At 36.0% G+C, this 18,282-nt stretch overlaps 3 protein-coding genes across 5 annotated transcripts in view; all 3 read left to right on the forward strand.

Moving 5' to 3' along the window:
* The first annotated feature begins 1,484 nt into the window (after nt 1–1,484).
* On the forward strand, nt 1,485–18,207 carry LOC142232082 (RNA-binding motif protein, X-linked 2). Of its 3 annotated transcripts, XM_075302797.1 has the most exons (4): nt 1,485–1,603; nt 17,307–17,446; nt 17,527–18,004; nt 18,138–18,207. In XM_075302797.1, exons 2-3 carry the CDS (start codon nt 17,433–17,435, stop codon nt 17,975–17,977), a joined length of 465 nt encoding a protein of 154 aa, XP_075158912.1. In that variant the 5' UTR covers nt 1,485–1,603; nt 17,307–17,432; the 3' UTR covers nt 17,978–18,004; nt 18,138–18,207. The 3 variants fall into 3 exon arrangements, with proteins under 3 accessions (XP_075158912.1, XP_075158911.1, XP_075158913.1); XM_075302796.1 differs by lacking the exon at nt 18,138–18,207 and having other exon boundaries at nt 17,527–18,116; XM_075302798.1 differs by lacking the exons at nt 1,485–1,603; nt 18,138–18,207 and adding an exon at nt 17,066–17,191 and having other exon boundaries at nt 17,527–18,116.
* Nucleotides 1,506–18,282, forward strand: part of LPCAT (lysophosphatidylcholine acyltransferase) — a 60,292-nt gene continuing 43,515 nt past the window's right edge. Inside the window, exon 1 of the mRNA XM_075302793.1 lies at nt 1,506–1,603. The gene's annotated coding sequence lies outside the window, so the exon portion shown is untranslated. The remainder of the gene's footprint in view (nt 1,604–18,282) is intronic.
* Nucleotides 7,638–12,444, forward strand: LOC142229936 (uncharacterized). The gene is made up of 2 exons (XM_075300534.1): nt 7,638–8,266; nt 11,460–12,444. The coding sequence occupies exon 2, from the start codon at nt 11,467–11,469 to the stop codon at nt 12,268–12,270; it is 804 nt and encodes a 267-aa protein (XP_075156649.1). The 5' UTR covers nt 7,638–8,266; nt 11,460–11,466; the 3' UTR covers nt 12,271–12,444.

An 18,282-nucleotide genomic window follows, 5' to 3' on the forward strand; every position in this document is an offset into this window, starting at 1 on the left:
GTCCGTTGATTGAAGAGTTGAATCTTCTCTTTGAAAGCAATAGTTTTGTTAGAGTGCTTCAAACTGAAAAATATCAACCCTTCCATCAACGCACGGATTGACGCATGGTGTGTGATTCAACCTTTTCAATCATTGTGTGCGTAAAAGTTTTAAAAGGTCTGTAAATAATCAGACAAAATTTTATCAAAATGTTATTTCTATAGAAAATTTTGTCAAAAATTGTTTTCTATAGAAATTTTTGTCAAAATTTTATTTCTATAGAAAATGTTGTCAATATTTTTTTTCTATAGAAAATTTTGTCAAAATTTTACTTCAATAGAAATTGGTCTATCTTCCGGTAATCGGAGTATGAGAAACTGGCCATTAATCTTGTAACAATTCACGAAATCATTTCGAACATTTTAGAGCTGTTACACCGAAAAAAATTGGCTTGATTCATTTTTTAATGCGCTTTACAGAATATCAGTTATTCCGGACGACAGTGCTCGTGTCAAACATATCCCATATATTGTGCACATTATAAGTTAAGTCCGAAGGCATAATCGATACTGCTGCAAGTTTATGGGATCGATAACACATTTACCGATTATTTAGTCATCGCCGACAAGTCGTATCGATCCGACACTGTAAGATTCTTTACAAACACCGAATTCCGTCCGGAATAACTGATACTCTGTAAAGGTGAGTACTATGTTCGTATTTTTCACCAAAACACTAAATTAAAAGTACAAAAATCTGTGTGAAGACGATTATATTTTTATAAAGTCTTGTGAAATAATGAATGGAAAAGATCTAAGGAATTGATTGTGAACCATTTTATATTTATAATTTAATTAATTTAAAAAAGTAACCGTGAAAACAAGCTGGTTTTCAGCTTGAAAACTAAACAGAGTACTCAGCTTAAAGGTGAGTACTATGTTCGAGTTTTTCACCAAAACACTAAATTAAAAGTGCAAAAATATATATGAAGACGATAACATTTTTATCAAGTCTCTTCAAATAATGGAAAAGATCCAATGTATTGATTGCGAACCATTTAATATTTCAAAATTAATTGATTAAAAAAAGTAACCGTGAAAATAAGCTGGTTTTCAGCTTGAAAACTGAACATAGTACTCAGCTTAAAGGTGAGTACTATGTTCGGTTTTTTCACCAAAACACTAAATTAAAAGTACAAATATATTTATGAAGACGGTTATATTTTGATCGAGTCTTGCTAAATAATGGATGGAAAAGATCCCAGGAATTGATTGCAAATAATTTTATATTTCTAAATTAGTTAATTAAAAAAAGTAACCGTGAAAACAAGCTGGTTTTCAACTTGAAGACTGAACATAGTACTCAGCTTAAAGCGTAAAAAGCGCATAACGTATTATTGTAATTCATTTGAAAATGCTCTTTCATGTGTTTATTGGGTGTAATTATATTTCCGTTTAATTGGAACGGCGTTTTATTCGATTGATGGGCAAAACAATTCCTCCTATGTTTTGTTGTGGCATGGTAACTCTTGACATATAAAATAAAAACAAATTGTGTGTGCGGCTTAAACAATTGGTGTAATTAAATTATACAGAAAATATAAGCTGCTGTTAAACAATTGAAGGTAAAACAATTTGTATTAGGGGTCAATATTAAAATCTATTTTTTTAATGGGACATTGGTGGAATATTATAATTAGCATTGCCGGGACATTTATTAGATGCAATGGATGTAAACACACACAAACATGCATATTTACACAGCAATTTTCGAGACGGGCATGAAAATGGCAAAAAAAAACCTCTTTCATTTCCCATATATCCTTATACAATGTTGTCATGGCTTGAAGTGTTCTTACGTTCAATTATTAATAAAAAATGTGGGAAAAAATTCCACATCGACAACATGGGGTTGTAATACATTATTATTGCATTTATGTTGTTTGGAATTTTATGGTTAAAATCAATAAATGTTAGGTGTTATCCTTGCTAAATAATTTCCATATAGACAAGAATTAATTGTTCATACCAATAAAGTCTGCTGTCGAGTAATAGTTTACTAAGAATTGATTGGCTATTGAAACTCTTGCCAAAGGAATAAAAAAATCCATTAAAGCGTTGTTGTATAAAACCTCGAAAATTTAGCTCAAATATTTCAAGTGACCACTTTTGGATGATGCAGACCTAATTTGAAAGGTAATTAAGACTAGATCATAAATGTGTGAAAAGTTGGCGGATAATACTGTTCCAAAAAGAATTTGGCAAACAAAAATTTTAATGTTTAATGCGACCACTTTTTGGCACGGCAATTAAGTCTAGATCACAAATATGAAAAATTATCGTGGAAAACTAAAGCAGCAATCCAAAATTGGCCTTAAAATGTTTAGATTTAAATATGGTCCGATGGTTGGACCAAATGAATTTTGAACGATTTTTGTTCCATTTTGATCGTATCGGCAATTATTTCCCATTTTTTTTTCATAATTAATAGAAGTAGAAGTAAAGCCGAAGCTAATGTAATGTCCAATATGGAACTTGCATTGTGTTAACTACTATAGATGACAACTTCTCAAGATAGTTCTCTCTTAATTGGAGCATAAGTAAGATATAAATATCGCAGACTATCCCCCATGTTCCGGTATTCGTTATCACAAATCGCATCAATTTATTTTTGTTATAACGAGAAAATCGAGACCCGGAATTCAATCATTATTCAAAATGGACTTATTAAGGAGAACTGTACTGCCAAATTTCAAGGTTTAAGAAAATAACGCCAAATGAACATTTTGCGATTTACCATTTCGAAAATCAGAACATCAGAGTATAGATCTATATAACCTACTTTAGTTATTGATCGTTTAATGTGTTGGCAAAATCGATTCATGGACATGGATCTTTTTGTGTTGTTGTAAGAAAGTCACGTTCGAAAAGGATTGTGAGTAAAATGAGTCTTCAGGAATGCCAAGAAGTCCATGAGCCATCGGTGCAATGGTTAACATGATCTCATACAAAGTGTCATGTGTTCAATCCCAGTTTCGACAAAATGTCCAAAAGTTGTTTCCATTGTCATTGAGCTAACTATAGAACAGGGCAGCACTCATTGATAGAGAAGAGAAGCACTCATTGATAGAGAAGAGAAGTTCACCACTTATGTTATCACAAAGGACTGAATAGTCTTGGTGAGCCTAAAATATATTATCCTAACCGGTCGGATCGTACTTTTGTTTTTACCACGTGCGCAAGTGGCAGTGTCTGAAGATTAAGTTCCCAATATAATTAAATATAGAAGTTTGACTGTAATTAGGAAATAAAGTTATACCTCATACACATTACACTTCCAAAATCCCCTTTAAGTGGATTTCAATTGTCATTTGCCTTATAAAAAAGGATTTCAAATCTACTTTTAGTAGATTTCGAGCCTAATGTGAATGGGCTGTTAAGTGTATTTTATTATTGTATTCATATATTGTCTTGTATACAATGCAAGTGAACAAAATAAAATATTAATAGACAATTTTGTGATAATTTTACTTTTATAGAAAATTTTGTCAAACTTTTATTTCTATAGAAAATGTTGTTAAAATTTGATTTCTATAGAAAATTTTGTCAACATATTATTTCTATAGAAAATTTTGTCAACATTTTATTTCTATAGAAAATTTTGTCAAAATTTTATTTCTATAGAAAACTTTGTCAAAATTTTATTTCTATAGATAATTTTGTCAAAATTTTATTTCTATAAAAAATTTTGTCAAAATTTAATTTCTATAGAAAATTTTGTCAAAATTTTATTTCTATAGAAAATTTTGTCAAAATTTTATTTCTATAGAAAATTTTGTCAAAATTTTATTTCTATAGAAAATTTTGTCAAAATTTTATTTCTATATAAAGTTTTGTCCAAATTTTATTTCTATAGAAAAATTTGGCAAAATTTTATTTCTATAGAAAAATTTGCCAAAATTTTATTTCTATAGAAAATTTTGTAAAAATTTTATTTCTATAGAAAATTGTGTCAAAATTTTATTTCTATAGAAAATTTTGTCAAAATTGTATTTCTATAGAACATTTTAATTTGTATAGAAAATATTGTCAAAATTTTATTTCTATAGAAAATTTGGCAAAATTTTATTTCTATTGAAAATGTTGTCAAAATTTTATTTCTTTAAAAAATGTCAACATTTTTTTCTATAGAAAATTTTGTCAAAATTTTATTTCTATAGAAATGTTTGTCAAAATTTTATTTCTATAAAAATGTTTGTCAAAATTTTATTTCTATAGAACATTTTTGAAAAATTTATTTTGTCAAAATTTTTTTTCTATAGAGAATTTTGTAAAAAATTTATTTCTATAGAGAATTTTATTTCTTTAGAAAACTTTATTTCTATAGAAAATTTTGTCAAAATTTTATTTCTATAGAGAATTTTGTCAAAATTTTATTTCTATAGAAAATTCTGTCAAAATTTTATTTCTATAGAAAATTTTGTCAACATTTTATTTCTATAAAAAATTTTGTCAGAATTTTATTTCTATAGAATATTTTGTCAAAATTGTATTTCTATAGAGCATTTTAATTTCTATAGAAAATTTTGTCAAAATTTTATTTCTATAGAAAATTTTGTCAAAATTTTATTTCTATAGACAATTTCGTCAAAATTTTATTTCTATAGACAATTTCGTCAAAATTTTATTTCTATAGACAATTTCGTCAAAATGTTATTTCTATAGAAAATGTTGTCAAAATTTTATTTCTATAGAAAATTTTTGTCAAAATTTTATTTCTATAGAAATTTTTGTCAAAATTTTATTTCTAAAGATATTTTTGTAAAAATTTTATTTCTATAGAAAATTTTGTCAAAATTTTATTTCTATTGAAAATTTTGCCAAATTTTTATTTCTATAGAAAATTTTGTAAAAATTGTATTTCTATAAAAATATATGTCAAAATTTTATTTCTATAGAATATTTTTGAAAAATTTTATTTCTATACAAAATTTTGTAAATTTTTTTTTTTCTATAGAAAATTTTGTCAAAATTTTATTTCTACAGAAAATTTGGTCAAAATTTTATTTCTATAGCAAATTTTTTTAAAATTTTATTTCTATAGAACATTTTGTCAAAATTTTATTTCTATAGAAAATTTTGTCAAAATTTTGTTTCTGTAGAAAATTTTGTCAAAATTTTATTTCTATAGAAAAATTTGTCAAAATTGTATTTCTATAGAAAATTTTGTCAAAATTTTATTTCTTTAGAAAACTTTATTTCTATAGAAAACTGTGTAAAAATTTTATTTCTATAGAAAATTTTGTCAAAATTTTATTTCTATAAAAATGTTCTATAGATATGTTTGTACTTTTTATTTGTTCACCATCACCACCCTCGTAAACCCTCATTCAAAGAGATCTTCATATGTGATATGATCTGATTTGGATTACGTGTTCTTTAGTAATCAATTGTATGCTTTTATTTATCCGTTTTCAAATAATTTCTCTTCAACTGTTGATTTCTCTTTGTGTGGTTTTATTTGGAAACGTTGTCATAAGTATTGCATATGTATCTAAGAGTTTTTTGCATTCATAATGCAAATATTTTCATGTATATAAATGAACATTTATTTCCATGAATATTTAATGGGTGTACCCGATTCATGCAAACGATTTCTTTTCGTTTTTTGTTTTTTAATTTTTATACGGAATGTGTAAGTAAATGCTTGGTTTTTTTTTGAAAATAATTTTAGAATCAAAGGAAATAGAAATCAAGACGACGTACAACATTGTGTATATATGGATGAATCTAATGGCGATTTCGATTGGGAAAAAAGGGGCAACATCCTCGAAATTGATTGCAAAATATGAAGGACACTATTATAGATTTTGGACCCTGTATCCCTCAAAATATTATGAATTAACAATAACTTTCGAATGACACTGTCATTTGGGCGAAAATACAATGAGGAAAAAAGTAGTGTAACACCAAGGCAACATATTTTTTGCGAATCGAAAACGCCATAAGAATTTTTGCTATTTACCATTTAATGTAGGTCATAATTTGAATCTTGTAGTTGAGATATCTCCAAAGGCATTATCAATATGAAATTTATATCGTTTCAGATATATATATAACATTTTCCCTCCAAAGAACCTTTTTTTCAGGTCAAATAAACCCTTTGTTTAACCCATATGAAACTTTTTTCATTGGAAAGATCGTGAATACGATCGTACCATTAGGTTAGGTTAGGTGGCACCCCGATGTATCAGGCTCACTTAGACTATTCAGTCCATTGTAATACCACATTGGTGAACTTCTCTCTTATCACTGAGTGCTGCCCGATTCCATGTTAAGCTCAATGACAAGGGACATCCTTATTATAGCCGAGTCCGAACGGCGTTCCACATTGCAGTGAAACCACTTAGAGAAGTTTTGAAACCCTCAGAAATGTCACCAGCATTACTGAGGTGGGATAATCCACCGCTGAGAAACTTTTTGGTGTTCGGTCGAAGCAGGAATCGAACCCACGATCTTGTGTATGCAAGGTGGGCATGATAACCATTGCACCACGGTGGCTCCCATTGTTTCAGGGCTGTAGCGTGGCTACAACAGAAAGAGAGACAAATTTCATAGCAACAAAGTCAATTCAGGAATTTTGTGTCTACTGGAATAAATGACTGTCGGTTTGTACTATTAACAACGAAAGGGCGAATAGGACCAATGCTCAATAAAATACAAATTTCCGCAACATGTAGAGATGTTTACTGGTAAATAATTCTGGTGTTTACTGGTAAATAATTCGTGTTATTAGCAGATTTTTATCTATGAAAAAAAGAATGTAGGGACGATAGATGTGATAATCAACGTTTCCCATAGATTAAAAATGACGATAAATCAAAGTTGTTTTTTTCTACTCTCCATCACTTATAGAAACCCGAAAGATTCGAAATTTCTTCGTTGGAATGTTTTTAATTTACTTTGACTAAAATGGGTTCCGAAATCGTAACTTTGGCCGAACTCGAGTGCTAAAACTCAATATTTCAAATATAATCTCTTATGACAACATTGTCTCTACTCACTGTAGTAGTACAACTAAAGGGTGATTCTTTTGAGGTTAGGATTTTCATGCATTAGTATTTGACAGATCACGTGGGATTTCAGACATGGTGTCAAAGAGAAAGATGCTCAGTATGCTTTGACATTTCATCATGAATAGACTTACGATCTGCCACAACGTCGAATTTTCAGTGAATGGGCCCTAGAAAAGTTGGCAGAAAATCCGCTTTTTTATCGACAAATTTTGTTCAGTGATGAGGCTCATTTCTGGTTGAATGGCTACGTAAATAAGCAAAATTGCCGCATTTGGAGTGAAGAGCAACCAGAAGCCGTTCAAGAACTGTCCATGCATCCCGAAAAATGCACTGTTTGGTGTGGTTTGTACGCTGGTGGAATCATTGGACCGTATTTTTTCAAAGATTGTGACGACGAAAGTCGCTAACGCTCGTTTTCCTCCCCACTGAGCTGTTTGTGTGTTGTTATTGTTGTTTTTTTATTTGTTATTGAATTTTATTTATTGAATTGTGTTGAATTATTTATTGTTGAATTATTACTGAATTTTCTTATTGAATTGAACTATTTATTTTCTGAATTGAATATATGGATTTTGATCTCGACATGAATTGGTTTTACTTTAATACATGAGTTGTCAATAGCCATGTAATACCTTCCCTCGTTGCTGGTTATTTACATTACCTTCTCTTCATTACCTACCCTCATACTTGTTTACAATATTGCCACCATACACCGTTACCTGCCACGCACCTGAGTTGTAAACAAGTAAGGGCAATGAACCTTCAACCAAACCTATAAGCATGAGCTATGATCAACGCATCAGCATACACAACAGCGAACAACCAAACATACATAAGCATTGCCTACGATCAACGCATCAACATACCCAACAACGAACAACCAAACATACATAAACATTGCCTATGATCAACGCATCAACATACTCAACAGCGAACAGCCAAACATACATAGGGACAATGCATCGATCGACAAAGGGACAAGCTAGCAACGAACCAACAACCGCACATATGGTTATACAGTAGGCAGCCAGTATACGTAAGCATGAGCATAGGTCAATGCTGGTGGGTGTAAAAAGGGTTTTGTTATTGCAACCGAAATGATGCTGTGTAGTGAAGTAGACGTCAGCAGCGATGCGTAGGGACACTATAAAAGGGGCAAAGTAGGTCAAACAAAGAGATCAGTTTTGAGTGAACGAGCGGCCAGGCGAGAAGGTGAGTTGAAGTAGAACATAACATTAGAACATTTCAAGTGAGTTACGACGTACGCCACTTGGACATCAGCAAGACACGACACGGATTGAAACACCAGCAAGACAAGACACGACAAGGACTGAGTTACAGTGCGTCTTCACCGCCACGAGTAACAATACACTTGGACAAGACACGACAAGGACTGAGTTACAGTGCGTCTTCACCGCCACGAGTAACAATACACCTGGACACGACACGACTCCATAGTGACAGGATACCGCGAGTCTTCACAGCCACTGGTATCACGTTCGCTTAGACACGACTCAACAGTGACAGGATACCGCGAGTCTTCACAGCCACTGGTATCACGTTCACTTAGACACGACTCAACAGTGACAGGATACCGCGAGTCTTCGCAGCCACTGGTATCACGTCCACTTAGACACGACTCAACCGTGACAGGATACCGCGAGTCCTCACAGCCACTGGTATCACGTTCACTTAGACACGACCCAACAGGAGCAGGATACCGCGAGTCACCGCAGCCACTGGTATCACGCTCCCCTAGACAAGACACGACCCAACAGTGACAGGATACCGCGAGTCACCGCAGCCACTGGTATCACGTCACTTAGACCAGACACGACCCCACAGGATACCGTGAATCTTCCCGTTCACTTAGACTCGACGTGACAGCTCATCCGACCCCGTCACCGTGACCCGACGCCCTACCAATCCTACTCGCATCGCCTGCCTCGTCGTGACCTGCACCGCAGCTGGCGTGGTTTCCTATACCGCCGACCCAGCTCATTTCACCGCCGCCGGGCCAAGCCGAGGAGTCATACGCCACCGTGAACTGATAGCGATTAATCAAATCTATAGTTAGACCAAGACATTGTTTACCGCCTAGGCAACTTAACTAACTGTCAATAAACACTCAGCGTAAAACCGAAATCACCTCTTGTGTTCTCTTTGTCCCTGAAATAAACAAATTTCTGTGACGAACCCGGCCCCGTGAGCTATACCTCAGCCTTGTGGGGAAAACCTGTCGTTACAGTGGCGCCCGAGCAGGGACCTAGAGACACAACGAAAGAAAGCAATCGTCTGCAGACTAGTGAAAGTGAGTGAAATTTCAAAATGAGTGTGCCGTTGCGAGCTTCGTGGGCCTACAGTCTACGCAAGGAGGATCTCATCAGCTATTTGACCGAATTCAAGCGGGAAACTAGCGGAAATGTGGATGAATTGAGAAGGCGGTTTGGACAACTGCTGGGAGAGGAACATGAGGCCCAAACTTTGGAACGACTACTACAGCTGCAAGAAAAGCATGACTCGTCATCAACAAATACAGAAGCCAAGTCTATACCCTCAGGCAGTACTCTAAGCCTGCCGGGAGTCAGCGCATCGGGAAGTTCTGCGGGCCATGTCTCGCCAGGAGCGGCCAGGTTGCAAGAGCGCAGCCATCATGACCAATTTCAACAGGCACGCAGCGGGGAGCGGCCAGGCGAGAGTATACTTGATATTAGGGCTGTAGCGGAGCAGGTGCGAAAATGGGGTGTCCATTACGACGGGGGAAACGACCCACTGGAATTTATGGAAAGGCTCGAGGAGTTGGTGGACATGTATGCCCTCGACCTGGACGTGTTACCTAAAATGATGCCAGAAGTGCTACGTGGGAGAGCCTTGGTGTGGTACCGCAATACACCGACCCGGTGGACCACGTGGGGCCTATTCAAAGAAGATTTTCTGCGATTTTTCCTGCCGGCGCGATACTTCGAACAGCTGGAGGATGAAATTCGGAAGCGCAAACAGAAGCCAAAGGAGTCGTTCAAGAATTACGCCCTTTGCTTGCAAAACATGATGCGTCACACACAGTACAGCGAGGAGCAAAAGATAGAGCGAATTTTCCGGAATGCCCTGCCAGAGTATCTTTGGTATATAAGACGACGAGACTTTATGACGCTGCGCGAATTGCTGGAGATGGCGGAGGATCTAGAAAGCTTACCCGTCGTGGCCGGGCCTAGCCGAGAACAACACCGGCGGATCGAGCCAGGCGAGTACAAGGCGGTCGCACCCAAACGGGAACCGCACAGGCCGCCTCGGATGGACCCCAGGACCGTATGCAGACGCTGCGCAAGAGATGGGCATTATGCAGCCGAGTGCCGGAACGAGCCAGTTATGTTCTGTTGGGACTGCGGCAAACATGGCATAAGAACGATCCATTGTTGTCGCCGCCGGCCGGGAAACGAGAACCGAGCCCGTGTGAGCCGAGGGGCACCGGGTTCGCCAGCCAACGATACCCCCCTCCAGTAGAACCCGCGTTATATCTTGAATCTAACCGCCTCGTCGCCCGGATTCAGATTGGCAGCCGCCAGTTAGCAGCAACGGTTGACACGGGAGCCACGGGGTGTTTTCTGAGTGAGGTGATAGCAAGACAAATGGCGGATGACAACCCGGCGCACCCGTACCTCACGAACGTTACATTGGCCGATGGGTCGCAACGACCAATCCGGCAGGCAATCGAAACTCAAGTAAAGCTTGGTGACAAGCAGATTACGGCCAGATTCCTGGTGATGCCTGAGACCACCGAAGATGTTATCCTGGGTTTGGATTTCCTGGTGGCAGCAGGAGCTGTGCTGAATTGCGCAGGAACGTCGTGCCCTTTTGGGACAAGGGGGGCAGAAGTTGATCTGAGACATCGGGCACTCAAGGAAGCTCCCGAGCAATGCGCATGGACGACTAGGATGATGACGAAGGTGGGACGCGAGCCGTTAAAATATCCGGACTATGCGATAATTGGTAACAAACTTTTCCGGCATATACGACGAAGTTACGGAGACGGAAGTAACACGCCATGGAAACTCTGCGTTCCAAGCCAGTTGCGTACAAGCGTATTGGAGGAGAATCACCCGGAATCAGCTGCAGGTCATATGGGTGTACGTAAGACCACAGCGCGGGTTTGTGCACGTTACTATTGGCCCGGCATTCTGCGCGATGTCAAGAAGTTTGTGCGAAGTTGCCAATCATGCCAGAAAATTAGAGTCGGAGAGCCGTACGATGTACGCAGTGTCCCGTCACCAGTAATCGCAAACTTAGGCGGACCGACCCGGGGTGATCGTCGAAATGCTCACTTGGGAGACTTGAAACCTTTCGTCCACTCGGAGGAAAGGAAAATCAATGTTCTACATACTAATGACAAAGTTGTATCTACTCACAGGTTCAAGATGAGAACAGCAAGCGGTGGCAAGAGAAATAGCGGCGTGGACAACAAAACAAGAAGAGGCTCCAGGGACCTGGGGATGGCCAACGGGAAGGTTGTGAGGACAAAGGCTTTCTATAAGCACCGTTGGCAGGAGGAAGAAGTGGAGAGCAGGATCCGCCGTTGCCAGGTACTGCTCCGGAGGATAAAGGGTCCTGTCACGACGAAGCCACCCGCAGCGCGTCCACCCTCAGAGGAAAAACCGATGGAGGTCATTGTGCTATCCTCCGATAGTGAGCCCGAGGCCACAAGCGCAACGACCCATCCACCTATTAGGCGACCGAGTTCGATTCCGGCTACCCCGTCACCAATCGTTTCACCATGCCATGACGCTGACCACATATCGACGCCGCCGCGGAACTGGTCCGGTTTTAAGGCATATACTCTGGTCGACCAGTCCGATACGGACGAGGAGGTACCTCAGACCCGGCAGAACCCACGCCTGGTTGCCACACGAGAGACAGAGGAGACCGTCCCTAGACGTATTGCCAGTGCTGTCGTCGTACCGTCTAGGGAAGAGGTAGAGCTAGCTCCGGTGCCGTCCGAGAGCTATGAGCCGTTGCCGGAGGAAATTAAGAGAGGTCTACAGCCATACCTGCGTGCTGGCGTACGTTTACGGGTTCCCGGCAAACAATATAAGCGGGTAGTCCTAGTAGGAAACCGATACCTGCGCATTTTGATAAACCGCCAGGGTAAGGCGTTTATCCGACCATGTGGAGGATCTCGAGGCCAGTGGGAGGGGAGGCAGTGTGACGACGAAAGTCGCTAACGCTCGTTTTCCTCCCCACTGAGCTGTTTGTGTGTTGTTATTGTTGTTTTTTATTTGTTATTGAATTTTATTTATTGAATTGTGTTGAATTATTTATTGTTGAATTATTACTGAATTTTCTTATTGAATTGAACTATTTATTTTCTGAATTGAATATATGGATTTTGATCTCGACATGAATTGGTTTTACTTTAATACATGAGTTGTCAATAGCCATGTAATACCTTCCCTCGTTGCTGGTTATTTACATTACCTTCTCTTCATTACCTACCCTCATACTTGTTTACAATATTGCCACCATACACCGTTACCTGCCACGCACCTGAGTTGTAAACAAGTAAGGGCAATGAACCTTCAACCAAACCTATAAGCATGAGCTATGATCAACGCATCAGCATACACAACAGCGAACAACCAAACATACATAAGCATTGCCTACGATCAACGCATCAACATACCCAACAACGAACAACCAAACATACATAAACATTGCCTATGATCAACGCATCAACATACTCAACAGCGAACAGCCAAACATACATAGGGACAATGCATCGATCGACAAAGGGACAAGCTAGCAACGAACCAACAACCGCACATATGGTTATACAGTAGGCAGCCAGTATACGTAAGCATGAGCATAGGTCAATGCTGGTGGGTGTAAAAAGGGTTTTGTTATTGCAACCGAAATGATGCTGTGTAGTGAAGTAGACGTCAGCAGCGATGCGTAGGGACACTATAAAAGGGGCAAAGTAGGTCAAACAAAGAGATCAGTTTTGAGTGAACGAGCGGCCAGGCGAGAAGGTGAGTTGAAGTAGAACATAACATTAGAACATTTCAAGTGAGTTACGACGTACGCCACTTGGACATCAGCAAGACACGACACGGATTGAAACACCAGCAAGACAAGACACGACAAGGACTGAGTTACAGTGCGTCTTCACCGCCACGAGTAACAATACACTTGGACAAGACACGACAAGGACTGAGTTACAGTGCGTCTTCACCGCCACGAGTAACAATACACCTGGACACGACACGACTCCATAGTGACAGGATACCGCGAGTCTTCACAGCCACTGGTATCACGTTCGCTTAGACACGACTCAACAGTGACAGGATACCGCGAGTCTTCACAGCCACTGGTATCACGTTCACTTAGACACGACTCAACAGTGACAGGATACCGCGAGTCTTCGCAGCCACTGGTATCACGTCCACTTAGACACGACTCAACCGTGACAGGATACCGCGAGTCCTCACAGCCACTGGTATCACGTTCACTTAGACACGACCCAACAGGAGCAGGATACCGCGAGTCACCGCAGCCACTGGTATCACGCTCCCCTAGACAAGACACGACCCAACAGTGACAGGATACCGCGAGTCACCGCAGCCACTGGTATCACGTCACTTAGACCAGACACGACCCCACAGGATACCGTGAATCTTCCCGTTCACTTAGACTCGACGTGACAGCTCATCCGACCCCGTCACCGTGACCCGACGCCCTACCAATCCTACTCGCATCGCCTGCCTCGTCGTGACCTGCACCGCAGCTGGCGTGGTTTCCTATACCGCCGACCCAGCTCATTTCACCGCCGCCGGGCCAAGCCGAGGAGTCATACGCCACCGTGAACTGATAGCGATTAATCAAATCTATAGTTAGACCAAGACATTGTTTACCGCCTAGGCAACTTAACTAACTGTCAATAAACACTCAGCGTAAAACCGAAATCACCTCTTGTGTTCTCTTTGTCCCTGAAATAAACAAATTTCTGTGACGAACCCGGCCCCGTGAGCTATACCTCAGCCTTGTGGGGAAAACCTGTCGTTACAAGATGCTGTTGGACGCAACGTTACGGTGAATGGCGATCGCTATCGTTCGATGCTAACAAACTTTTTGTTGCCAAAAATGGAAGAACTGAACTTGGTTGACATGTGGCTTCAACAAGATGGCGCTACATGCCACACAGCTCGCGATTCTATGGCCATTTTGAGGGAAAACTTCGGAGAACAATTCATCTCAAGAAATGGACCGGTAAGTTGGCCACCAAGATCATGCGATTTGACGCCTTTAGACTATTTTTTATGGGGCTACGTCAAGTCTAAAGTCTACAGAAATAAGCCAGCAACTATTCCAGCTTTGGAAGACAACATTTCCGAAGAAATTCGGGCTATTCCGGCCGAAATGCTCGAAAAAGTTGCCCAAAATTGGACTTTCCGAATGGACCACCTAAGACGCAGCCGCGGTAAACATTTAAATGAAATTATCTTCAAAAAGTAAATGTCATGGACCAATCTAACGTTTCAAATAAAGAACCGATGAGATTTTGCAAATTTTATGCGTTTTTTTTTTTTTAAAGTTATCAAGCTCTTAACAAATCACCCTTTACAAGTCAATACATGTTTCATTCACATGCAATCGGAATCGTACCATTTTTATGCAGTTGTAGTTGACCATCTGGTATGGGTAAATATAGGCATGGTACATATGTGAAATTCTTGATCAAGAGCCATTAACAAATTTTATTACTGCTGCAAGTCAGTGTCGTATGTAGGATTTCATTTTTATCTCTATAGAAAATGTTTGCAAAATTTTATTTCTATAGAAAATTTTGTCAGAATTTTATTTCTATAGAAAATCTTGTCAAAATTTTATTTCTAAAGAAAATCTTGTCAAAATTTTATTTCTATAGAAAATTTTGTCAACAATTTATTTCTATAGAAGATTTTGTCAAATTTTTATCTCTATAGAAATTTTTTTTCAAAATTTTATTTCTATAGAAATTTTTTCCAAATATGTATTTCTATAGAAAATTTTGTCAAAATATTTTATTTATTTTTTATTTTGGCCAAATAGGCTTGGAATTACATGCACTGAATGAATAAATAAATAAATAAAATTTTATTTCAATAGAAGATTTTTTCAAAATTTTATTTCTATAGAAGATTTTGTAAAATTTTTATCTCCATAGAAAATTTTTTCAAAATTTTATTTCTATAGAAATTTTTTCCAAATATTTATGTCAAAATTTCATTTCTATGAAAATTTTGTCAAAATTTTATTTCTATAGAACATTTTTAAAAAATTTTATTTCTATAAAAAATTTTGTCAAAATTTTATTTCTATCGAACATTTTTGAAAAATTTTATTTCTATAGAACATTTTTGAAAAATTTTATTTCTAAAGAAAATTTTGTCAATTTTTTTTCTATAGAAAATTTTGTCAAAACTTTATTTCTATAAAAAATTTTGTCAAAATTTTATTTCTATAGAATATTTTGTCAAAATGCTATTTCTATAGAAAATTTTGTCAAAATTTTATTTCTATCAAAATTTTATTTCTTCTTTTCTTTTTTCCAAATATGTATTTCTATAGAAAATTTTTGCAAAAATTTTATTTCTATAGAAAATTTTATTTCTACAGAACATTTTGTCAAAATATTTTATTTATTTTTTTATTTTGGCCAAATAGGCTTAGAATTACATGCACTGAATGAATAAATAAATAAATAAAATTTTATTTCAATAGAAGGTTTTTTCAAAATTTTATTTCTATAGAAGATTTTGTAAAATTTTTATCTCTATAGAAAATTTTTTCAAAATTTTATTTCTATAGAAATTTTTTCCAAATATTTATTTCTATAGAAAATTTTTGCAAAATTTTATTTCTATTGAAAATTTTTGTAAAATGTTAAATGTTTTCTGTTATTTGGTTAAAGAAATTTCCCTCAAGACGAACATCGGAGATGTTTCGAAATATTGGATAATTTTAAATAAAAAACAACTCAAAAAAAAAAAAAAAAAAAAACAAAACAACTACATCTGTTTTTATTCACATGACCTCAAGCCGAACTAAACAAATATAATTAAAATTTCATTTCTATAAAAAAATTTGTCAAAATTTTATTTCTATAGAAAATGTTGTCAAAATTTTGTTTCTATAGAAAATTTTGTAAAAATTTTGTCAAAATTTTATTTCTATAGAAAATTTTTGCAAAATTCTAATTATAGAAAATTTTGTCAAAATTTTATTTCTATAAAAAAATTTTGTCAAAATTTTATTTCTATTGAAAATTTTGTCAAAATTTTGTTTCTATAGAAAATTTTGTCAATTTTTTATTTCTATAGAAAATTTTGGCAACATTTTTTTTATAGAAAATTTTGTTTCTATAGAAAATTTTGTCATCATTTTGTCATAATTGTATTTCCATGGAAAATTTTTGCAAAATTCAACTATAGAAATTTTTGTCAAAATTTTATTTATATAGAAAATTTTGTCAACATTTTATTTCTATAGAAAATTTTGTCAAAATTTTTTTGCTATAGAATTTTTTTTCAATTTTTATTTCAAATAGTAAAATTTAAGAAAAATTTTATTTTTAAGTGTATTCAAATTTTTTAAAATTAAATCTGAAATATTGAAATAACAACACATCTGAAGAACTGATGCAAAATAAATGAAGCGGATGCATGTAAGGACTTAACAATGGACTTCCGTCCATGTAAAATTCATCGCTTCTGAACCAATTTTGCCTTACTTCCGGATCCAAAAAGAATATTTTCGTTGCATTTATGACCGCGCTTGTTCTGTTGCTTGTGGTTGATCATCAAACTTCTACGTACGTCCCTGCTGCAAGTAATCATCGGCGCATTGCGTCACTGGTGATTTCTTTTACCCCGACGATCATACAATCAAGTGCAAAGTTCTTTTTGTTCGTTTATATTTCAGTGGGCAAAAGATGATAAACAAAAAAGTAAGAAATGACAAAAAAACATGTGAAGAGTGAATGGAATATATTCACCGGGGTTGGATTTTTTTATGGCGGCAGTATAAAATAAACTATCGTTTCAAATACAAAAAAAAGTCAAAGAGAAATTTGCAAATTAAAAATCTGGACATATACTACGGGATGCGGTAGAGGAATGAAGGCCACAATTGCCTCACTGTCAAGGCCCGATAAAAGCTAAACAAAAGAACAAAAAGAAACGATATAATTCTTATTCTATTTTTATTTATTTTTTTGTTTTAGACTTGGGTGTTAATTAATTAGAGAATATAAAAGAAATTCTCACGACTAAGAGCAGTAGAGAAAAAGAGGCAAAACCTGGAAGAAATTTCAGGGAAAAATAGAAAACCCAGAAAATCCTGTAAAATCATGAATCCCTTAACGTAAGTATTAATAAATTTATAGAAATTATTTAAAATAAATAATTAAGCCTAATTCTCTCTCATTTTCTTTTATTTTACAGAAATATGAAGAATGTCACTAAACTTAGTGAACTCGAACTAAATAATGCCACGGGCAAAGCATCTTGGCATGATATGTACAAAGACTCAGCATGGATTTTTGTTGGTGGTTTTCCATATACCCTAACTGAAGGTGATCTCCTGTGTGTATTCTCACAATATGGAGAAATCGTAAATATCCATTTGGTACGCGATAAGGAATCGGGAAAATCCAAAGGATTTTGTTTTATTTGTTATGAAGACAGACGTTCCACTGTCTTGGCTGTTGATAATCTAAATGGTATAAAATTATTGAATCGTTCCATACGAGTGGATCATGTTATGGATTATAAACCTCCTAAGAATGATGATGGCGATGGTTCTTTGGAAAGTTGTGCCCCTTTACCGCAACTAAGTGTGTCGAATATAAAACCAGAAAAAGAATATTCATCAAAAGAAAAGAGACGAAAGTGAGGAGTGGACAAATATTTTCTATATGTTGTAAGGACTTAACAATAAATTAACAATAAATATCTTAATGAAATATTTACTAAAATATTAATTATATATTATGTATATACTTATATTCAATAAATTGTTTAATGTAAAAACATTTATTAATTTTTTTATATAGGGATTTCGCGACAATGGAGGATTATTATCACGGTTGCCACTCGTGCCAAAAATAATCTACCAAAATTCACCAAATTTTAAAACATAATCTTATTTTTGCAAAATTTATTATCAAACTTTTTTGGTTAGTATGAAACAAATGCTTT

The sequence above is a fragment of the Haematobia irritans genome, chromosome 3 (genome assembly GCF_050003625.1).
Source record: "Haematobia irritans isolate KBUSLIRL chromosome 3, ASM5000362v1, whole genome shotgun sequence".
Lineage (NCBI taxonomy): Eukaryota > Metazoa > Arthropoda > Insecta > Diptera > Muscidae > Haematobia > Haematobia irritans.